Source organism: Podarcis gaigeae (genome assembly GCF_964106915.1).
Source record: "Podarcis gaigeae genome assembly, chromosome: 5".
Classification (NCBI taxonomy): domain Eukaryota; kingdom Metazoa; phylum Chordata; class Lepidosauria; order Squamata; family Lacertidae; genus Podarcis; species Podarcis gaigeae.
In genome coordinates this window covers 67,250,616-67,273,819 of record NC_139681.1, presented here as the reverse complement: position 1 = coordinate 67,273,819, position 23,204 = coordinate 67,250,616, and the positions used below count along the sequence as shown (strand labels likewise).

At 42.4% G+C, this 23,204-nt stretch overlaps 1 protein-coding gene and 1 long non-coding RNA gene across 3 annotated transcripts in view; one reads left to right on the top strand and one right to left on the bottom strand.

Annotated features, from left to right (window-relative positions):
* LOC310846120 overlaps positions 1-22,834 on the top strand; it is a 35,974-nt gene extending 13,140 nt beyond the window's left edge. Inside the window, exons 2-4 of the long non-coding RNA XR_014565143.1 lie at positions 19,982-20,112; positions 21,443-21,593; positions 22,477-22,834. This is a non-coding gene — a long non-coding RNA (uncharacterized lncRNA). The remainder of the gene's footprint in view (positions 1-19,981; positions 20,113-21,442; positions 21,594-22,476) is intronic.
* On the bottom strand, positions 661-7,316 carry LOC310846087 (G-protein coupled receptor 35-like). 2 transcript variants are annotated; one of them, XM_083742152.1, is made up of 3 exons: positions 6,812-7,316; positions 4,266-4,409; positions 661-2,118 (listed from the first exon to the last, which is right to left on the bottom strand). In XM_083742152.1, the coding sequence occupies exon 3, from the start codon at positions 2,104-2,106 to the stop codon at positions 1,144-1,146; it is 963 nt and encodes a 320-aa protein (XP_083598278.1). In that variant the 5' UTR covers positions 2,107-2,118; positions 4,266-4,409; positions 6,812-7,316; the 3' UTR covers positions 661-1,143. The 2 variants fall into 2 exon arrangements, with proteins under 2 accessions (XP_083598278.1, XP_083598279.1); XM_083742153.1 differs by having other exon boundaries at positions 661-2,044.
* Positions 22,835-23,204: the final 370 nt, after the last annotated feature.

Below are 23,204 nucleotides of genomic sequence, written 5' to 3'. Positions count from 1 at the left end.
CTCTGGGGTTGCGGCGCTCATCTCACTTTACTGGCCGAGGGAGCCGACGTTTGTACGCAGACAGTTTTTCCAGGTCATGTGGCCAGCATGACTAAGCCGCTTCTGGAGAAACCAGAGCAGCGCACAGAAATGCCGTTTACCTTCCCACCAGAGTGGTACCTATTTATCTACTTGCACTTTGATGTGCTTTCGAACTCCTAGGTTGGCAGGAGCTGGGACCGAGCAATGGGAGCTTACCCCGTCACGGGGATTCAAACCGCCGACCTTCTGATCGGCAAGCCCCAGGCTCAGTGGTTTAGACCACAGCGCCACTTGTGAGACCCCTATTCCCCTCACACAGTTACAATTCTTAGAGTGGTTTAACAATACCTCTTCCCAGGGAATTTTGGGAATTGTAGTCTCGTGGGTGAAATAGGGGGTCTCCCTTAACAAACTACACTTCCCAGGACTCTTTGGGCAAAGTAATATATATTTAAAGGGGTATGATGCTGCTTTAAATGTATAGAGCAAGTGGGGGCCTGAGAGACAGTGAGTGGCTGAAAATTACCTTCACAGTAGAGTGGGGATTTAAACTCTGGTCTCATAGTTCTAGTCCAACATTCTAACCACTGTGCAATGCTTCTATATAAAAACTATACTGCACATCGTACAAAAACAGCATTTATTTTTTAAAAAAGGTAAAGCTCTTAATATAGTATATGCACTCTGCAACCAAATGTATATCAATCATAAAACAAACTTACAAAGCAAAATACAAATCCATCATTGTAAGCTGTATCAGCTGCAAACTAAAAGCACTAATTCAGCTGAGGAAGGCCTGAGTATAAAGACAGGATTTCAACATGAAAAATACCATCTTAGATACAGGGATATGTATCTTTCCGTAAGAAGCATGGATCCAGAACATAATCTGCCATTTCAGCAAGAGATGTTAAACCAGCACACTGATCTCCATCGGCGATAATTCAAGGGAGCAGCATCGGTTTAAAATGTATCAACTAAAATTAACGTGATATCCAATTTGTTTACTGGTCTTGAATAGTCTGTGGGGCTTCGTTTGACATAGCGTCCGAAAGGCAACGTTTCAATTGACTGGGCATAGTGCTCCAAAGGTGAGATGCATCTTAACATGACGTTGTGATTTCAGCTGTTTAAACTTTGCAGTTGTGAATTTTCGGGTGTTTTGCTTTGCAGCTGTGAATCTTGAGTTAAGTTGGACCTGGATTGCATTGTGTTGAAGGGAGGTAAGAGAGCTGCAGCTTCCTGGAATTCCTTAGCAACCATGTAATAGCACATGGCATCCAAGCAGCAATTTAGCTTGGTCATTAACGCAGTTGCGTGTATGGTATTGGCGATGGCTTGCCACACCTCGCAGTCAGCAACTTCAAATGCTTTTGCTAAGTAGCTAAACAGTAAACTCAAGTGGAAAGGCAGGAAGCATATAATGAAGGTGGCCAAGTTCACTGAGACCACCCAGATGGCTTTCTGGGTTAACTTTTCTTCATGAGGACCAGCGTTATGTTTCTTCCTGAGGCATCGGATGACTTGTATGGAACAAAACAACAGTATAACCAGTGGTATGAAAAAGAAAACGATTAATCTGACCAGGGTAAGAGCTTCATTCTCCTTAGAAAGTTTATGAAAACAAAACTCTCCTTTCAACGAGAGACTGAATAGGATTGTATAAAGCAAGCAACAGAGCCAAATAAATAAGCAGAAAAGAGCTGCCTTCCACGGAGACCTGATTACTTTGGCTTTCAGGGGATGTTTGATTGCAAGGTACCGATCAACCGCTATTAGCATGATGATGCCTATGCTCATTGGCATGTTCATGCTGCTGATTCCGAATATGACAGAGCAAAAGTCATCCACAGGCCAGTTGTTGTAGTGAAAGTACATGATGAATGGTAAGATAAGGACCAGCGTGTAGTCTGCCAGGGTTAAATTGATCATGTAAACTCTGGTCTCTGTCCATTTGCCCAGTTTGAAGCAGAAAACCCACAAGGCAACTGTATTAAATATGACTCCGAAAAAGGTGAGTAGGCTGTAAAGAATAATTTCAAAAGTAAGTATGCCCTGCTCAATCCTACCGCTGCAGTTCGCCATTATGACAGTTTTCTGTAAAGAGATATTTTAAAAATAAGTAGCAAAAATGGAATGTAGAGATAATTAAAGCTTGATTATTTGTTCTAACAACAGCACCTGGATTATTTAGATCCATTCCTATTATTATTATTATTCAAATTTGTATACCTGTAGATCTCAGGGCGGTTCACGATCTGTGCCTGGGCCTGGCAACTGAACTAAGGAGTTTTGGGGTGAGGTGCCATGGTCCCAAAATCCCACCTGTAGCTGACTAAATAATACTTGTGAGATGTGTGAACTCTTTTGTGTTTTGATTTGTATTTTTACTGCAAGGGGCTGCCCGTTTTAGCAGAGGATTGACTGCTTGACTCCTTCCCCCCTCATATCATTTCTCTGCTTTCCAAGTAAATTTTCTTCTCACAGAGAAAAAATACAGTGACTTTGCATATCCCCCCCCCCCCCCCCCGTGGGCAAGAAAAAGCAGCTGGTGAGAGTGATTTTGAATGTGGCAATGACATTCAGCCTCTGGGCAGTCCCTTCCTCCAGTTTCCACCAGTCTTGCTCTGATGTTGCCTGACTTTGTCTCTGTCACATCCGCACCATACATTTAAATTGCTATGATACCACTTTTTACAGGCGTGGCTTCCCCTGAATAATAACGGGAGATGTAAAGGGGTATTGAGAGTTGGACTACAGCTGCTGTCATCCCTCGCTAGCAGGACCAGTAGTCAGGAATGATGGGAGTTGTAGTCCAACAACAGTGAAGAAACACTGTGTTAGGAGAACTTTATTCCCCTCACACACCTACAATTCCCTGGATGGTTTCACAATCAGTTTTTCCAAAGGAACTCTAATTGTAGCTCTGTGAGGACGAATAGGTAAAGGTAAAGGGATCCCTGACCATTAGGTCCAGTCATGACCGACTCTGGGGTTGCGGCGCTCATCTCGCTTTATTGGCTGAGGGAGCAGGCGTACAGCTTCCGGGTCTTGTGGCCAGCATGACCAAGCCGCTTCTGGCGAACCAAAGCAGTGCATGGAAACACCGTTTACCTTCCCGCCGGAGCGGTACCTATTTATCTACTTGCACTTTGATGTGCTTTCGAACTGCTAGGTTGGCAGGAGCAGGGACCGAGCAACGGGAGCTCACCCCATCGCAGGGATTCAAACCACTGACCTTCTGATCGGCAAGTCCTAGGCTCTGTGGTTTAACCCACAGCGCCACCCGCGTCCCTTGTGAGGACGAATAGCAGTATCCTAACAACTCTCAGCACTCTACAGTATTAGAGTGCTATTATAGTGCTTTAAATGCATGTCGTGGGTGCTGGTATGTGTGTGTCTTTGTGTGCTTATAAGAGCAGAGAGATACAATCAAACCTCGGATCCCAACTGCCTCCATTTTGGAATGTTTCGGCTCCCGAGCGCCGAAAACCCGGAAGTATACGCTCTGCTTTTCGAACGCGTTTCCGAAGTTGAACGGCCGATGCAGCTTCCGTTTGAGTGCAGGAAGCTCCTGCAACCAATCGGAATCCACACCTCAGTTCTCGAACATTTTGGAAGCTGAAAGGGCTTCCAGAATAGATTACGTTCGACAACTGAGGTTTGATTGTAGTTTATGCATGTCTTATGTATTGTCTAGTTTGACCCTCAAGTATGGGAAGTTCCTAAAACAGGACATGTTAGTATTAATGAAAGTTGCACAGTACATAGATTTATACACTACCATGCAAGTAGGAGTAAAACAAGAACCAAGCAAAATAGGTTATGAAAAATATATGGTCTGATCTGATTCAGAAGCCTATTATTAAACTGCTTATGAAAGGGAATCTTTCCAGCACCCCTAATATCTTACGCCCAAGCATTCTGCTATGAATGGCTGGGGCAACCCAGGACTCAGCTACATTACTCGTGTTACAATGCTATAACTGCGTCATAAACACGCGACACCAGATGGCGCTGTAGAGCTAAAAACATTGTCTATGCAATTTTACATAGAGGTTTTTTTCCTTTCGTTATGATTTAATTTATAACTTTTCATAGTGTTTTTTCTGCGTGTAGATTCAGCCCCTAGTCAGATGGGCAGGTGCAATTAATAAAATTATTATTAAGTGAGAAATGTCGTTTATATTTTTGCTCAGCCTTCAGTGAAGCAAAATGTAAAAGAAGAACGCATGTTTACCTACCTTATCTGATTGCAGTTGCCCACAAGGAAATGTTCAGTCTAACATAACCTTGATTATCTGGATGCCATTTAATCTGATAGCTGATGACAGCACTTGTTTTATCTGATGCTTCCAACTTTTCAGAATGCTAGTTCAGCAGGAACTCTGCAGGCAAATGTCATAGCATTAGTACTATCTGAGGTAATATTTTGCAGCATTCCTGGAGAGGGGAAACCCAGCTCTTTATCACAAAGCGATAAGCTTCAGAAACTTAAACATACCTTGCCAGGTTCTCCTCTGATTTCTTGTGCTCTTTTCAGGCCACATTACTCCCTTGTGATAGTTTTGCTGTTATGTCTACCCCCATTTCCCTCCCTCAGTATTTAATCTATGTACAGTGGTACCTCTGGTTGCGAATGGAATCCGTTCCAGAGCCTCATTCGCAACCTGCAAGGAACGCAACTAGCATCTGCGCATGCACGGGTCATGATTTGCCGCTTTTGCGCATGCGCATGACATCATTTTGCACGTCTGCACATGCGCAAGCAGTGAAACCCGGAAGTAACCCTTTCTGGTACTTCCGGGTCACCGCAGGACGCAACCTGAAAAGACGTAACCTGAAGCAAACGTAATAAGAGGTATGACTGTATATTGAATCATCACATTGATCAATGTAATTTGTCGCCATATCTTTCCACAGAAAGAAGAATCTAAACGGTTCTGTGGGTGCTAACATTCTGGCCTCAAGCATTAGGACTTTGCTAGAGTTGAACCACTGCCACACATGGAGCTTAAAATGGATCAGTTCAACCAGACTGCGATGTGAATGAAGTGGCAGATCTTCGGGTCTCAAATTTCAGCGGCAAGCTTTGTGACACCGAAATTTGGTGCTCCTCTGCCCCTCACACTCCATTCTAAATCATAATTGTTGCACCCCCAAGGCTCTGCACCCAGTGCGACTGAACCGGTCACTGTTCCCAAAATCTGCCTCTGGGTGAATGCAGTCCTGCATTCGTCAGAATGCTGACTCATGTCACAGATACATCTCTCCTTCCTTGGAGGTTTTTAAGGAGAGGTTGGATGGCCAACTGTCATGGATGATTTAGCTGTGATTTCTGCATTGCAAGGATTTGGGCTAGATGATGATGATGATGATGATGATGATGATGATAATAATAAATATTTATACCCCAGCCACTCTGGGCAGCTTCTAATCGAGTTTTAAAAATAATACAGCATTTCCCTTGGGGTCCCTTCCAGCTTTACGTTTCTATGATTCTGCTTTCTTGCCCTCATTTACAACAACCAGACACATCATGTAAATAAAAATAGGAAGTTTCAAAATCAATTTAAGTGTTCTTAATCCAAATTGCTGGATTGACTGTTGGACTATAGCGAGTGCCTCGTTTTGAATAGTGAGTGCTGTGATGACCAGGGTTTAGGATTTATTTTAAATACCAAGAAAACACACAAAAGACCAGGGTCTCTGATCAGGCGGCAGGTAATGGGGAAAGTCTCTGTCTGAGATTCTAAAGAGCCACTGTCACTAAACTAGACAGCCTTTGGCTACATGGTGAAAAAGCCTGACTATACAGCATAGAGATAGAAAAAGGCTAGACTCATTCTGTCACAGCCCTTATTGGTTGGTACTTCCAGTGTAAGATTTAAATAGCTTCCCACTCTAAATTTCAGTGGAAAGTATATAGGATCTTCAGCACAGAAAGATCAAGAGGTAGGGCAGGGGTAGCCAACATTATAATTATATTTATTTATACCCCACCTTTTTCCCTGATGGGACTAAAACCAGTTTACAGATTAAAAAAAAAAAGAACTGCTAAATACACAATAATTAAAACACAATGAAGCATTGATAGAATTAAAACTATACTATATATAAAACTATAAAATCTGTTGAAAGTCTGGGAGGAGCCACCAAGAAGATGCCCTCCTGATGTTGCTTGACTACAAATCCCATCATTCCTGACCACTGGCCATGGTCGCTGATGCTGATGGGCACTGGAGTCCAACGATATCAGGAGGGCATCACATTGCATATCTCTGGCACAGGGTGAAGAAGATATTTATGTATCAGAAAAACACTAAATGCACCTGATATATAGTCCAGGAAAGTTTATGCCATAATAAATGTGTTAGCCTTTCAGGTGCCCCAAGACTACTTGTTTTAATCTTAGTGTGTAAATGACAAGTTGGATTTACATAGGAAGCTGCCTTAAACCAGGTCAGACTATTTGTCCATCTATCCTAATATTGTCTGTTCTGACTGGCAGCAGCTCCCAGGGACTCAGACAGAAACGTCTTTCTCATCACCTCCTACCCGAATTGATTGTGCCATGGCTTGACCCTGGCACTATTTACATGCAAGGCCTGAGCTACCCTGCTGAGCTTTGTCAGCACTGGAGGCATAATCTCAAAATACATTAAATTATGCGAGTTACTATACCAGGAAGCTACTCCACAGAAAATATTTCTGCAGAAATAATACTAATTAAGTTCCTGCTATTTCTGTATAGTCCTATAGAACTCAATTAATTATAACATACACTAACCTTGTATACAAGTTGGAAACACCTTGTTCGGTAGTTGAATGTAGAGCTTGCATCAGGAAAGGACAAAACACCACTGTCAGTGCCTTTTAAAAACTAGCTGTGTTATTTGCATAGCCTCTTCATCTCTATGATGTAAAACCGTTTTCTCACCCCCGAGGTCTCTGAGTGGTTGGATATGTGGTATTAAAGCGTACAAAGTCTTGCGTGATAACAGGCTGGTTTGTGGTTTTCTTAGAAGCAATGGGTATGACTCTAGTAGAGTTTCTCTTCTCTAAGTCATGACGGAAATGTTTTTTCATTTCACTCTTGCGTCAGGCATCAAACATTCTTTCTGTCATTTACTTTCTGCTGCATCCCTGTTGCCCGTTACTGGAGAGTAAGACCCATTGAAAAGTAATGAAATTTACTGCTGAGCTAACATGTGTAACGCAAAACACTTAGATGGTATTTGTTAATTTACCTATTTGTTTGAGGACACTGTTAAATGCACCTAGAAAGCACACTACACCGGGCAAATGAGAACCGTCAAATCAGAATAAAATTTTGTACAGATCAGTGTTTTGTTCTGTTTGTGCTAGATGCAGTGTTTTTTTCTGGGGGGGACGGGTACGCATACCCCTAAACATTCTGTGAATCTACGTTTGGCCTCATTGAGGGGCAGTATTTCAATATGGAGTAGGGAAATGAAATTACCCCTAAACATTTTTTTAAAGAAAAAAAGCACCAGCTAGATCTGTTATGATTCTATATGAAGATAAGAATGATCATATACCCATAGTTCTGGAAGGCTTCCATGAACTCATGAACAGAGGCAGTTTTAGAGTCGTATGATCAGTTTGTATCCCTTCAGCTGAGGTAACAGAGCTAGGTGTCCACTAGCTGTTGAACTTCTACTCCCATCATTCCTGAACACTGGGCATGCTAGCCGGGCTGCTGAAAGGTGAAATCGAGGGCACCATGTTGACTATCTGTATATCAGATCATGACCTTGATGGGTGATAAAGAAGAATATATTTCACTTGAAATAAGTCAGGCGAGGACCACTTCATATACTTATGCACCTTCAGTAGGCTGGCCATCGCTTGCTGGTGAATGTGCCTTCATTTGATAGACGGGGAAGCAGAAAGGACCGACTTTGACCTTGCAAGGGCTTCAAGCTCTTTATTCTAAAGCGGGTGTGCTGGTGTGCCTAAGCACCAAACCAAATGTGATGGAGACAATGTGATTGGATGCCCAATCACCTTCTAAATCCGGCCCGCGAACGGTCCAGGAGTCAGCGTGTTTTTACATGAGTAGAATGTGTCCTTTTATTTGAAATGCATCTCGGGGTTATTTGTAGGGCATAGGAATTTGTTCATTTTTTTTCTTTCCAAAATATGGTCCAGTCCCCTACAAGGTCTGAGGGACAGTGGACCAGCCCTCTGCAGAAAACTTTTGCCGACCCCTGGGCTATAATAACCATGGTTGGCCTTGCAAAGAATTACTGTATAACCCATGCCAAGTGTTTTGTGCACGCTAAAAAAGTGTTATAACGGTTTATTATTACAGCATAGCTGATGAATTTCAGCTTTGGAAAGTCATAACATTGTGGGCTTGTATTTTTCTACGACACTCTGCATGATCTGCACTCCTTCTTCTGTCTAACATTTTTTCTTTCTTTCATCCCACACCTCCGTTATAAACGGATGCAATTATCCTCCCTGTTAAAACATGCTTATGAAAAGCCTAATCTGCAGACAGCAAACTCGAGTCTATTGGAATGAGCATAAATTAATTTTAATTCCACGAGGCATGTCCTTTCTGTTAACAGCTTTTGTCTAACATTCCATTATATACATACATTTCAAAAACATGTTTCACTAGATATTTAATTGCTTCAAAATATTCCAAGCCAGTTTTGGAGCCAATTTCTCAAAAGTTTCAGAATGTGGGTGGGAGACTCGTAGCTATTTTCAGGGTTGAGTAAACATGAAAAATGCCATTTTGAGTGCATGTTTTACATCTATGTAATTGTGAAGTAGGAAAGATGTGTAGTCTGGGACTTTGCATTATGGTTTTTTTGTGCAGCAGTGCCACTCGCCTTCCACTAAAATGGCCATGTGAGAGCCCGGGGTGGAGAGAGTGGCTGCACAGCTGGAAGCAGCTCATGAGGGGCCCTTCTGAGCCCCCATGGTCCTTGGCCAGTGCTCAACCTGGTACCAGTAAAGGTTTGCCTTTACTGAACAGCTTCTCCTTCAGTTCCATGGTGCTGTTGTTTGCTGGAGGCGGTTGGAGGATGGATGGTGGCTAATGGATTGAGGTTGAATCCTGACAAGACAGAAGTACAATTTTTCTGGGACAGGCGGTGGGAGGGGGTGGGGGATTCCATGGTTCTGAATGGGGTAATTGTACCACTAAAGGACCAGGTGCACAGCCTGGGAGGCATTTTGGACTCGCAGGTGTCCATGGAAGCGCAGGTCAATTCTGTGTCCCGGGCAGCTGTCTACCAGCTCCATATGGTATGCAGGCTGAGACCCTACCTGCCCACAGATTGTCTCGCCAGAGTGGTGCATGCTCTTGTTATCTCCCGCTTGGACTACTGCAACGCGCTCTACGTGGGGCTACCTTTGAAGGTGACCCGGAAACTACAACTAATCCAGAACGCAGCAGCTAGACTGGTGACTGGGAGCGGCCGCTGAGGCCACATAATATCGCTCTTGAAAGACCTACATTGGCTACCAGTACATTTCCGAGCACAATTCAAAGTGTTGGTGCTGACCTTTACGGCCTCAGTCCTGTATACCTGAAGGAGCATCTCCACCCCCATCATTCAACTGAGGTCCAGCGCCAAGAGCCTTCTGGCAGTTCCCTCAGTTCCAGGGAACCAGACAGGGGGCCCTCTTGGTAGTGGCTCCCGCCCTTTGGAACACCCTCCCATCAGATGTCAAATAAATAAACAACTATCTGATGTTTAGAAGACATCTGAAGGCAGCCCTGTTTAGGGAAGTTTTTAATGACTGATGTTTTAATGTATTTTTAATCTTTTGTTGGAAGCCACCCAGAGTGGCTGGGGAAATTCAGCCAGATGGGCGGGGTATAAATAAATTATTATTATTATTACATCATGTATGTATTGCAAAATTAGCCCAGGCAAACTCTGATCCTGTGCTAGCAGTGAGAAAGCAGCCAAAGTAACTGGGGATCCAAGAAGATATTTAATTTCCTGCCATTGTTGTCTGCTTTTCGGAATGGCAGGAAGCTTTCCAAAGGCTTCAACAGTGCAGATGGGACAATGTTCTCCCCTGCACCTGATGGCAGCAGGAGATGTAGGGCACACCACATATTGTATTTCTGCCCTCCAACATCTTTCCCATCCACCCTGCAGTGATTGTCACATGTGATGTCTGCCTCACTCTGCCTAATCTATCTGAAATGTCATACCCCCATGAAAGAACTGGTCACATCTTTTCTTTTAATTCTTTCTTCCTCTTTTAAAAATAGTACTGCTTTCTCAGTGTGGGAAATGCAACCAGCCAACTAGCAAATAATACTTTTTTCCCCAGTAAAGCTTCACTTTCGGAAATGCCAGTGTGTGTGTGTGTGTGGGGGGGGGGGTGAATCAGGTGGCCTGGCTGCATTTATGTGTTTTGCACAAGTGCTGTCATTGCACGCAGGGAAAAGTACACAGTCGCTGAAAACCTTTTAACAAAACCAGTCGATGAAATCGCAAAATTGCTAGCTAATATTTGCGTATATCGGCAGGCCCAGTCTCCTGAGCAGGGCAACGTTTCAGAAGCAGAGCTATCTGGGTCTGACTTCCTGAACAATGAAGACTTTTGGTGTCTTTGCAATATTTGATTTATTAAAAAATACTTAAGTAGAGCAAAGCACTGGTGGAAGCAAGTAGCACAAATATTCCTAGGAAGCCGCAGGCCTGTCATTTCAGGGCATATTCAGACTTCCTTTTGTGCCACATTTCTAGGTACTCTTTAAACCTGTGGGTCCGAGTGCTTTAATTTTTGTCACAGTGCTTTCCCCATGAAAACCCGCTATTTACTGCTAATTTGGAGTAAACTGCAATCCAGAGTGAAATATACTAAGAGTTGAGAGTGGATTTCATGCTCTTTATTCAGCTCATAGTGGTGAGGAGGAATGAAAGTTCCCCCCAAATATCTGCTTTATATACATTATTTACACAATGAACTTCACATGACTGGCTAATTCCAGGATTCTCCTGTAGGCCAGTCAGGTTGTGGATTTACTTCAACCTGGAGCTGGATTGGGTGGCTCCTGCAGACCAATCATACTGCTGCATTGTTCTAGGACCAATCAGACTGCTGCATTTTGGATCCTATTGTTCTAGGACTAATCAGACCACTGCATTTTGCATCCTATTCAACTCAGTACATAACACACAGAAAACCCCAATTGCTGTTTGTTTGGATTTAGAGTTAAAGAGCAAGGGTTTTTTTTAGGGAAAGCGGTGGGACAGGGGGGACTGGGGACCCAGTGTGGATGAGCCCTCACATCAAGTCTACACAAAGAGATGCATGTACGTGAAGGAGCTTTCAGAGTAGATCACTGTTAGCTCTCAGTTCTCTTTCTCCCCCCCCCCTTTTACAAAAGCTGCAGTTTCTTTGACATAAAAACTTAAGATCTACTCTTCAGAAATGATCTGTGTACATCTCCTTTTTCTAAAAAAATAAAATAAAATTTTTAAAATTAGTTTTTTTGTTCATCACAATAACTTTGTCTCAACAAAAAAGCAAAATACAACCCCCAAGTTTCCCCTCCCCACAACTTCCCTCTTCTGGTTCATTACATATTAATTCCTCCTGCCTGTTTTATTATCTCTCAATAAAGCTTTCTTAAGTTTGAATATTATTCTGATTTTGTCATTTTTATATTGTAATTGTTTTCAGGTTTCTTGTTTTATTAGTTGTAAGAGTTTAGTCAAACCCACTTCTTTTCAATATTCTGTAAGTACATCATAAATGGTTCCCAGTGTTTTTAAAAGTCTCTATTGTCTTTGTCTCTAATTTTTCCTGTTAATTTCACCATTTCTGCATAGTCCATCAGTTTTTCTTGTCATTCTTCTTGAGCTGGGTACATCTCCTAACAATTAGCTCCCATGGACAAACCACTAACCACCACCAACTGAGCCTGAGTACCGGTAATTTCACAATGAAGGATGTAGTTGGCATGTCTTGGCCAGCATTAATAGAATCATAGAATTGTAGAGTTGTAAGGAACCACAAGAATCATCTAGTCCAACCCCCTGCAATGCAAGAACCTTTTGCCCAATCTGGGGCTCAAACCCATGACCCTAATATTAAGAATCTTATGCTCTACTAAATATACTCAGAGTCCCGTAGTGATTTCATGCTCTTTATTGCAGCTTGTAAAACAGTGACTGAATTGCCCCCCAAACCTCAGGCTTTTATATACATTATTTACACAATGAGTCCCGTCTGATTGGCTGATTCTGCTTCCCTCCTGGAGCCTGATTGGCCTTTTCCTGCAGGCCAATCAGTTGTTGTATTCTATGATCCTACCAGCCTAATAGGCTGATTAACTTCTTCCTGGAGCCTGATTGGTCTTCTCCTGCAAGCCAATCAGTGGTTGCATTCTAGGATCCTACTTGCCTATTGTTCTAGGATCCGAGGTTAGTACATAACATCTACCAACTGAGTTATCCCAGACATTCACAATCTTTTTTCTGATAGTTCTCTCTTAGATATTCTGCAGCTTTTACCTCCTCCTTTTTGGTCAATACTTTACTATTAAAGTATGTTGAAGCAATAAAATTCCACAGCTGTCTCCCAGGAAGATGCTTTTCCATTTAATACGTTCAACCTCATATTTATAGTCTCTTTGAACCTGTCAGTTTGGAATTGATTCCCATTGATTAAACTGCCACCAGTCCCTGCTCATTCCTGTGCTAACTCTGCAGTCTCATTGCTTTTCTCCTCTTTGGGCACTTGCACAAATTTATAATTATACAGGCATTGGTAGTGGATTTATTCCAGAATAAAGGAAGTCATCTGCATAATGGGCATCGTTAATATAAATGCATATTTATATAAATGCATCGTTTTGTTCTTTTCACAAAAAAGCAAGAACTTTAATGCAAGGAGTGCCTTTCATATTAAACTTATTATGGCTTCATTGAATTCAGAACACAGCAGACTGATTATTTAGCTGGAGAAGTCAAAAGGCTTTTAGCAGGAGCCTTGCTTTAACTAATTATAATGAAAAGAGACTTTTTGTTGGACGTGTGTGTCACACATCTAGTTGCTGCAAATGGAGACTGATGATAAATTCCCGAAAACATATAGGTAAAAGAATGTGGCCATTGATTCTTTTAAGTGGAAATATGCAGAAGTTTGGCAATTTCAGTCACTGTGGGATACTTCCTTTTTTTGCTCTAAAATGGGAAGCAGTTATTAATCTGTAGAAAAGAAAGATGGGCTATATGCCTCTAAAGTCATGGAACAAATTGCTGCAGAAGCAGACAGTCTGTCTATTCGAATCCATGAGATATTTTTGATGCTAATCCACAGAAAATTGGTTGCCCCCCCCAAAAAAAGCAACTTCACATTTTAAAATAAAATTATAATCATATTGATTTATAATCCTATGTAAACCAATCTGGGAGCCTTTGCTGAAGGCTGGGGTACAAATGCTCTAAATAAATGAAATAAAAGCCCATATTTAGGAACCAATATGACATATCAGAGCTAGCTAACAAACAACCATTAATCCAGTGCTGTGGACCTAATGGTATAATTGGATTTTTTTTTTTTTATAAATAGCAGTGCCTCATGAAACTGGCAAACTGCTTTTGACACTGAAGTGAGTTTCAAGGCCAAACTAAATGTGACAATTTCCTGTCATTAACTCTTGAGTAACTCCCCACCTCAAAAAATTGGTTGCTGCAAGGAAACGTGAGATGGATTGGGATTATTTGTTTATCCACACTCACCTTTCCTCCACACTTTCCAGGCACGGACTGCATTTTAAAGCTCCATATCCAAGTTCTAAAAGAATTATTTCATTTTTCTTTTGTTTTGGATCTTTCCCTGCAAAAACCTGCACTATAAAAAGCTGAATCAGAGCAAATGGCAATCTGTGGAAAACCAATATAAATCTAGTTACAGGTATGTAGTCATGCTGGTCTGCCGTAGTTGAAACAAAATAAAAAAATTCCGTCCAGTAGCACCTTAGAGACCAACTAAGTTTGTTATTGGTATGAGCTTTTGTGTGTATGTACACTACTTTGTGTATCTGAAAAAGTGTGCATGCACACAAAAGCTCATACCAATAACAAACTTAGTTGGTCCCTAAGGTGCTACTGGATGGATTTTTTTTATTTTGTTTCATAAAACATAAAGTTCTTAGAATCCCTAATCAAAAACATTACATCTGCCAGAAACTTTGTGCTACTATCAACACTCAGCCTTTGTTGAGGTGGCCTGCCAAATGAGAAACTATACAACGGCCACAGAAATCTGTCGGAAGAGGAAATTGCTGCTGCTTGCTTTTTTGTTCTGGATCCGGAATGGGAATACTGTAAAGCCAGAGAATACAATCAATGTCAGTCCAGCAAATATGATCAGTGTTTGCTCATCATGCCCTTTGCTTTTATTGTTTAAACAGCCCATAGTCAATAAATCAGAGGATTACATACTGTGGTCCTTGGACTACCAGTGGTTCACAAGCTTCATTCCAGTGGTAGAATCATAGAATTGGAAGGGACCCTGAGGGTCATCTAGTCCAAGTCCCTGCAATGCGCGAATCTCAACTAAAGCATCCCTGACAGATGGCCATCCTACCTCTGCTTAAAAACCTTCAAAGAAGGAAAGCCCACCACCTCCCGAAGGAGCCTGTTCCACTGTCAAACAACTCTTACTGTCAGAAAGTTATTCCTAATACTTAGTCAGAATCTCCTTTCTTGTAACTTGAATCCATGGGTTTGGGTCCTCTTCTCCAGAGCAGGAGAAAACAAGCTTGCTGCCTTCTCCTCGTGACAGCTCTTAAGGTATTTGAAGATGGCTGGGTGGCGCTGTGGTCTAAACCACAGAGTCTAGGGCTTGCCAATTGGAAGGTTGGCAGTTCGAATCCCCATGACGGGGTGAGCTCCCGTTGCTCGGTCCCATCTCCTGCCCACCTAGCAGTTTGAAAGCACGCCAAGTGCAAGTAGATAAATAGGTACCGCTCCAATGGGAAGGTAAATGGCGTTTCCATGCACTGCTCTGGTTTGCCAGAAGTGGCTTAGTCATGCTGGCCACATGACCCGGAAGCTGTACGCCGGCTCCCTCGGCCAATGAAGCGAGATGAGCACCGCAACCCCAGAGTTGTCTGCAACTGGACCTAATGGTCAAGGGTCCCTTTACCTTTTACCTTTATCCTATCTCCTCTCAGTCTCCTCTTTTCCAGGCTAAACATGCCCAGCTCCTTCAAGTGCTCCTCATAAGGCTTGGTTTTCCAGACCCTTGATCATCTTGGTCCCCCTCCTTTGCACACGTTCCAGCTTGTCAACATCCTTCTTAAATTGAGGTGCCCAGAATTGGACACAGTACTCCAGGTGTGGTTTGATTAAGACAGAATAGAGTGAGACTTACTATTACTATTGCTACTTCTATTATTAATAGAATGAGACTACTGCTATTATTAGGGACGCGGGTGGCGCTGTGGGTAAAAGCCTCAGCGCCTAGGACTTGCCGATCGAAAGGTCGGCGGTTCGAATCCCTGCGGCGGGGTGCGCTCCCGTTGCTCGGTCCCAGCGCCTGCCAACCTAGCAGTTCGAAAGCACCTCCGGGTGCAAGTAGATAAATAGGGACCGCTTACCAGCGGGAAGGTAAACGGCGTTTCCGTGTGCAGCTCTGGCTCGCCAGAGCAGCGATGTCACGCTGGCCACGTGACCCGGAAGTGTCTTCGGACAGCGCTGGCCCCTGGCCTCTTAAGTGAGATGGGCGCACAACCCCAGAGTCTGGCAAGACTGGCCCGTACGGGCAGGGGTACCTTTACCTTTACCTTTACTGCTATTATTACTATATTTGGATACTATACGACTGTTGATGCAGCCTAGAATAGCATTAGCTTTTTTTGCTACTGCAGGACATTGTTGTCTCAGGTTAAACTTATGGTCTCCAGTTCACAGGGACCTCACCTGTTCTCCAATAATTCTCAAAGATTATAGGCAAAGGCTCTGAGATTACAGCTCCTTTAGTACCCTTGGGTCCATCTCATCAGGTTCCGGAGATTTTAATTCATTTAATGTACTACCCCTTTCCCTATCTTGGGCTTCAGCAAGTCTCTGGATTTGTGGCTGAAGATGGCCCATCTATCACATTAAATATTCATATTGATATTGAATTTACTTTTATTACTTCCTTTGTTATATTGTATTCAATTTTATTGCATTACGTTTTGAATTCTATGGAATTCAAATTGGAATACTACATATAAGGAATAAAAGTAGCAGTAAAAATACAATGTAACTAGGACAGCACATTAAAATAGCTATAAAAGAAAGAAAAATCTTTAAGCGGTCTCCCAAGATCCTCAATAATGTACAAAGCGGTCCATGGTGGGTGGGGGAAGTTTGGGAATGACTGCAATGCATAATTAACGGCAGTTTTCTTGTGCATTGTTTTGACATTTCTTCTAAATTGACTGGTATGAAAATAATGACATCATTAATTACCTAAAATGTGTAACATAGATAAAGAATTGGGTACAGTACATTAAATAGTGGAAAGCAAGATGTATTGCATAGTGGTAGGAATGGAAATGACATCCCTAATACTATCAAATAAAGCACTTTATTGATTCTAAACATAGAATCATAGAATTCTAGAGCTAGAAGGGTCCCTGAGGATCATCTAGTCCAAGCCCCTGAAATGCAGGAATATGCAGCTGTCCCATACAACCTGCAACCTTGGCATTATCAGCACCACACTCTAACCAACTGAGCTATCCAAATGCAGCCCTTCACACCTCTCTCTCTGGTCCTCAGGACTCTCTGCCAGGCTGCCCCCTCTCCTCAGCCACACCTCCTACTGTCCCTGCCTCACATCTTCCTTGAGTCAGGTAGGTAGCCGTGTTGGTCTGATGCAGTTGAAATAAATAAAGAAATAAAAAATTGTCCAGTAGCGCCTTAGAGACCAACTAAGTTTGTTCTGGGTATAAGCATTGTGGTCTAAACCACAGAGCCTAGGACGTGCTGATTGGAAGGTTGGCGGTTCGAATCCCCGCGACGGGGTGAGTGCCCGTTGCTCGGTCCCTGCTCCTGCCAACCTAGCAGTTCAAAAGCATGTCAAGTGCAAGTAGATGAATAGGTACCGCTCTGGCAGGAAGGTAAATGGCATTTCTGTGCACTGCTCTGGTTCGCCAGAAGCGGCTTAGTCATGCTGGCCACATGACCCGGAAGCTGTATGCCGGCTCCCTCAGCCCATGAAGCGAGATGAGTCTGCAACCCCAGAGTCAGCCACGACTGGACCTAACAGTCAGGGGTACCTTTACCTTTACCTACTGGACATTATTTTATTTTATTTTTATTTATTCCTCCTCGAGTGTTTTTGCCTCCCTGGAATTTGTCTTTGAACTCTGATCCTAACTTTTGATAGTCTGGATGGAGGCTAGAGATGGCTCTGTGTGTGTGCAGAAACTAGCTATACAAAGGTAAAATTGACATTCATTCCTCCACCTGTTTTTGCCTCTGGACACACCCACCCCTGCAATGTGGCCCTTGGAATGAGAACATGGTCCTGAAGCTTAAAAATGTTCCTCAGACAGGAAATAATAATAATAATAATAATAATAATAATAATAATAATAATAATAGTAATAATTTTATTTATACCCCGCCCTCCCCGGCCAGAGCCGGGCTCAGGGCAGCTAACACTAGTAAAATTACAATAGAAAGATAATAGGGGAAGAATAATTAAAAAAACCAATTTAAAATACAGGTTAAAATACAATTTAAAATGCAGCCTCATTTTAAAAGTAGCCCATAGATCAAAACTGTGAGGGGAAGGAAGACATAAGTGTCAGACTGAGTCCAAACCAAAGGGCAGGTGGAACAGCTCTGTCTAACTATACTTCAATTTCTTGGAGCTTTTCCAATAATTTATGGCATAGATTAGAAGTGGCACATGAAGGGGCCACGGCAGAGGCGCTCAGATGAAGTGGAAGGAAGGTTGGGGGAACTTTGGTGATTGCAGCAGTTTGCAGGTGTGGGCCCTCCTGCTGGCAAAATGGGGCATCTGCAGTAAAGTGCTTGCTTCTTTCTGTACTATATATGTTATTATTTACAGTGCAATCTCTAAAACATGTTTCCTTGTATTTAGTCCCATGGAGTACGATGGGACTTACTCCCAGGTAAATGCGTATAGGTTTGCAGCCCTAATGCAGGATTTATCAGCAGGTCCGCACCAACTGAAAAATCCTGATGGGTTTGCTGATGTCTTTTAATGTACATTTAAAAATACTCACTAAATAAGTGCAGGACAGTCTTTAGGCTTGTGAGTCTGGGATCAACCTTGTGATTTACTAGGTTTTACTAGGGACATATTGGACCAAAACAATAAAATAAAAAAATGTAACCCAAGGCATGGAGAGCAGAATCCATGACTCCTCCCTGCCCACCTGCTGAGTCATCAATTCGGTCACCCCCACATGGGCCTCTGATGTATGCACAGCTTGGCTGACATAGGAGGCAATCACTTGGCTGATTTTCTATTTTCATTTTCTCGATCTGCCTAACAAGGAACCTATGTGTTTCACTGAAGGCTGGGGGGCAGAGCCAGGGAACTACTGAGATTAACATTGTCAAAAATGGGGATTTGGCCATGGTGTGTTTCTTTGTCCCAGCCACAGGCCAAACCCTCCGAGTGTCCCTATTTTCCAGGGACAGTCCTGGATTTATAGAAGGCATCCTAGTTTCTGATTTGATCCTGGAATGTCCCGGTTTTCCTTAGGACGTCCCTGCTTTCATTGGAGAAACGTTGGAGTGTATGGGATGTCCCTATTTACATCAGAGAAATGTTGGAGGGTATGGCATGCAGAACTCTTAGTAGAGCCTGTTTCAGCTGAGGCTGCATTAAATTCAATGCAGCTTCTGAGTAGACATGATGACCTTTGTGACCTAAGTGTGCAATCTCCCTCTACAGTCCTTCCGAAGACTGTGGGAAAAGATATATTTTGTGATTACAACATTGAGTCATTGAGCTCCTGATTTACATGACATCCAATGCAATGAGTCCTGGAGAACTCAAAGCCTACTTTTTATATCAGGCACAGGCAAACTCCGCCCTCCAGATGTTTTGGGACTACAATTCCCATAATCTCTGACCCCTGGTCCTGTTAGCTAGGGATCATGGGAGTTGTAGTCCCAAAACATCTGGAGGGCTGAGTTTGCCTATGCCTGTTTTAGATGGTCCTGATAAAGGTATTGTTCAACTATGGTGAATTTGGGCACTTTGCTTTTAGTACTTTGTTGCAGGAATCTTTAGTTGGCATCCAGATGTTTTGTCTCCGCATGTGCAGTGCAAGTGTTGGTGTCCTGGGGAGTAGCTGCACATGCTTTCTCCCTTCCCATAACATAATGTATTTTATGGTTATAGGTTGTAAGAACATAAAATTATTATAGTGGCTCTATAAAACAATTTACATAAATTTAATAAAATGACTCCAGTTACAGACTGAATGAAATCATTAAACATTTCATTACGCAGGTAATATCCATGAAGCTCCAATCTTGCAGAGTCAGGTACCTGAGAAGAAGCCCCACTGAGCTCAATGGGAGTTACGTTTCACTAGACATTTAAAGGATTGGGTGGTAAAACAGTTTAAGCAGCGCCGACAAACCAATTCCATTTTCTAACGGGAAATTAATGTGAGTTATTAGTAATAGAAGGGTATGTTTCTTCACGAGCATTAAATGCTTATGTAAAAGTTGCCACTTTGCAGTAACCAAGCTCTTAGCCAAAAATAAGAAGAAAAGAAGATTCTTAGATACCGATCAGTTGGCTTTTCCTAGTAAAAAGTGAGTCAGATATCTATTATGAATGTCCTCCATGATAGGACAATAAAATGACTCAACTTCTCAACTCCCACGAATGGACTAAAATAGATATTATCCAACTTACGGCTGAATAGAAGCTTTCTTCCTCCTGCCCTCTAAAGTAGCCGTCATTAATAGCTGGAGCTTGGCCAATGTGAATATTCTTCATAGAAGAGATTTGACGAATGAAGCCAAAGAAGTATCACAGATGAAGAAAAAGCTTCATCTTAGCATGCCAGTCGTGGGACTGGATGTAAGTGAGGAGGCAAGCAGATCATAATGTGTAGGGCAATGTCCAATATGATCTAAAGCAGGGGTGGCCAACTCCCAAGAGACTGCGATCTACTCACAGGGTTAAAAACTGGCAGTGAGCTACCGCCTTTTGGGAGATTCAGGTCAAAGTTGTTGAGATTTTCTTAGGGAGGAGGAAAGCCCCATTTTTGGGGGGTGCAGGGCAAAAATGTTGAACTTTTTTTAGGGGAGCCAAAGCTGTTGAGCTTCTTTGGGTATTGTTTTTAACACTTGATTGGAAGCCACCCAGAGTGCTTGGGGAAACTCAGCCAGATGGGCGGGGTATAAATTATTATTATTATTATTATTATTATTAGGACCCAGTGATCTACCATAGATGCCCTGTGATCTACCGGTAAATTGCGATCTACCTGTCGGACGTGCCTGATCTAAAGGATCTGCCTCCAGTGGACAGTTTCTTTTGTCTCCATCTAGTCCCTTATTGTCTCCAACAGCTTCCCAGGGTCTCAGGCAGACAACATTCACACCAACTGCTACCTGACCGTTTTAATTGGAGGCACCAGGCACTGAGTATGGGACCTTCAGCATGTGGAACGCAGGCCCTGCCACTGAGACCCAGTCCCCTCCCTACAGAACTCGGTAAAAATTCACAGGCAATAGCAGTACAGGGTAATAAAAGGTAAATTGCACCCATGGGTGGACAGAAGTATATGTGTGACAAAACCAGATATATAGTCTTTAAGGACAATGATGGAAAGTTATGGTCTCTGAAACTACAGCCCACAGGCATTCGGCATGAAAGCTGAAGAGGTTTGCTTGCTCAGGAGAGTAGCTGTATGGAGTCACTAATCATTTGCCCTCTGTAGAGGAATCCAGATGTGATTTGTGTGGGGTTGGGTGGGAAGGTTATCTAGGGAAATTCTCTAGTGTGAATTGAAATCAAAATAAAATGAAAAGCAGAGACATAAAAAGGAAAGTGGAGCTCCACTTCAGGTATTTGCACTGTGAACAGAAGCATCAATGAGTCCATGCTGGTTTCTACATTACAGTATATGGATGCAAAGTTCATTCAGTCAAGGTGGAGGAGGTTTGATAACCGGCCAAAGACTTTGCCCTTTCAAAGGTGTTTGCCCTAATATGAATTTATGTTAAGGCATTGTACCCATGTGCCCATCTTGTTTCTGGATGCGTGCTTTGAGAATATTTGTATAGTTTTATGGGTATTTTATTGTGTAATTTGCAATTTGGTTTTTCTTGTAAATCACTTTGGGATGCCTTTGCGTTGTGGCCAACATAGTAAAACTAACCTAACTAACCAACTAACTTTACAGAGGATGGTTTTCCGAAAGGGCTTTTCAATCCAAGTCTTCCTAATTAAAGACAAAGAACCATAAGAAAGGTGAGCTGGAGGAGTCCACCTGCAGTCAGCACCAGGACAGCAGAAAGCACACTGGTCAATTGGTCACCGTCTTCTCCACTATGGTGAGATAATTATTTCTTAGTTTGTGTTTATTCACATAGGTGAGCAAGTGCAACTTTAATGTAAACCTTTAGCCTCTTTTGGGTGGCAATACATAAGCAGCCATCCTCTTCCCAATAAGTTTCTGAGTAGAATTCATATGCTCTTATCTACGGGGTTTATTTTCTTACACTGGGCCACAACATACTGTTACTGTTGTGAGACCCCTTAGGCAAGACAGGCTCCCTCTCTCCTTTCCTACATGTCATTTTTAAATCCTATTCAAACGCTTGCTGTTGACATAGACTTATATCAACGCTGAAATGCAATGTAGAAAATCCAATCAGGGTTCACTACTGGTGTGCCAGCCCTGTGCTTTCTGTTGCTGAGGGAAAAGTAGATCTTGAAAGACTGAAGACCCCTCTCGACTGGTGCTTTATTTCAGCTGTGTTCTGCAACGTGTTCTTGGCACACTATGAGTGCATTCATGGTGGATTTCTCTGCTCTCATTTGTTCTGTGATGTTATCCTGATTGGCACCACGTTACTGCTGTCGGGAGGGGCTATAGCGCAACAAAAGCGGGACCAAAAATAAACCAGAATATTGGTGGTATAAAAAGCTATGGGTTCTCAACAAGTAGTTATGGAAAATGCATTGGCTGCAAATGAAGTAGTAGATCCACCCCAAAATGTTTGCAGGTTCAAGCAGTGTTGAAATCAAGATCGTGTGTGACCTCTCCAATAGCAACATGAGCTCAAATCATAATGAATGCACAGTAAAAAGGATGTGTGGAGCGGGACCTCTGTAAACTCACAGGTAAATCCAACTCCAGAATGTTTGAGAAGCACTGAGATAAGACATATATTTCATCACCAATTTTACATTGCTGTATTTGGTTTGTTTCAGCTGGGATCTTGCTGGCTGTTGGGCAAACAAGGAAATGCTGTACTGCACCAAAAAAGAATATTCCCTTATCCAAACTGCTTTATCTTCAGCAATGCAAAATCAACAGGAAAAATAAAGGGATTCTTTCTTCAGCTTGAATTATCGTGGGAGTATGGTAATGATTATCTACAGTGTAGATTTTACAGGATCAAGGACATCCAAAATCAAATGCATGTTTACTTAGAAGCAACTTCTGGTGTATTCAGTGGGACTTACTTTCCTGCAAGTGTGCACACAATTGCACAGCAGATCATATAGAGAACATTTTTTATTCAGTAGAATAAATAGTAGTGGTTATAATATAGCCATATCAAATTTATAATGCCATAGACTCTCACATGTCTTTATGCAATATTTCCCAGAGTTCCATGCATCTCTTCTCCTTCTGAAGTATATGGCTGCAGAAACAAATCTCAGTTTATTGAGGTGGTGTTTGCTTAGGCTTTTGTTTTGGTCTTATGCCTTTTGCTCACCACAATTTCCTTTAGAAAACAACAACAACATACCCCTCTGTCACTTCTATCAGGATGCATCATAGATATAGGGAGACCAAAGGCTGCTGCTTCTTTGAAAGCAATGATGGCTTCAGACAAATCTGAAATCAGACCAATGGAGGCAGCTCATCGGTGGTGCCTGTAACCCCTGTTTTCTTCATTTGTACATGTTGTAATCAAACTGCAGGCAAAGCA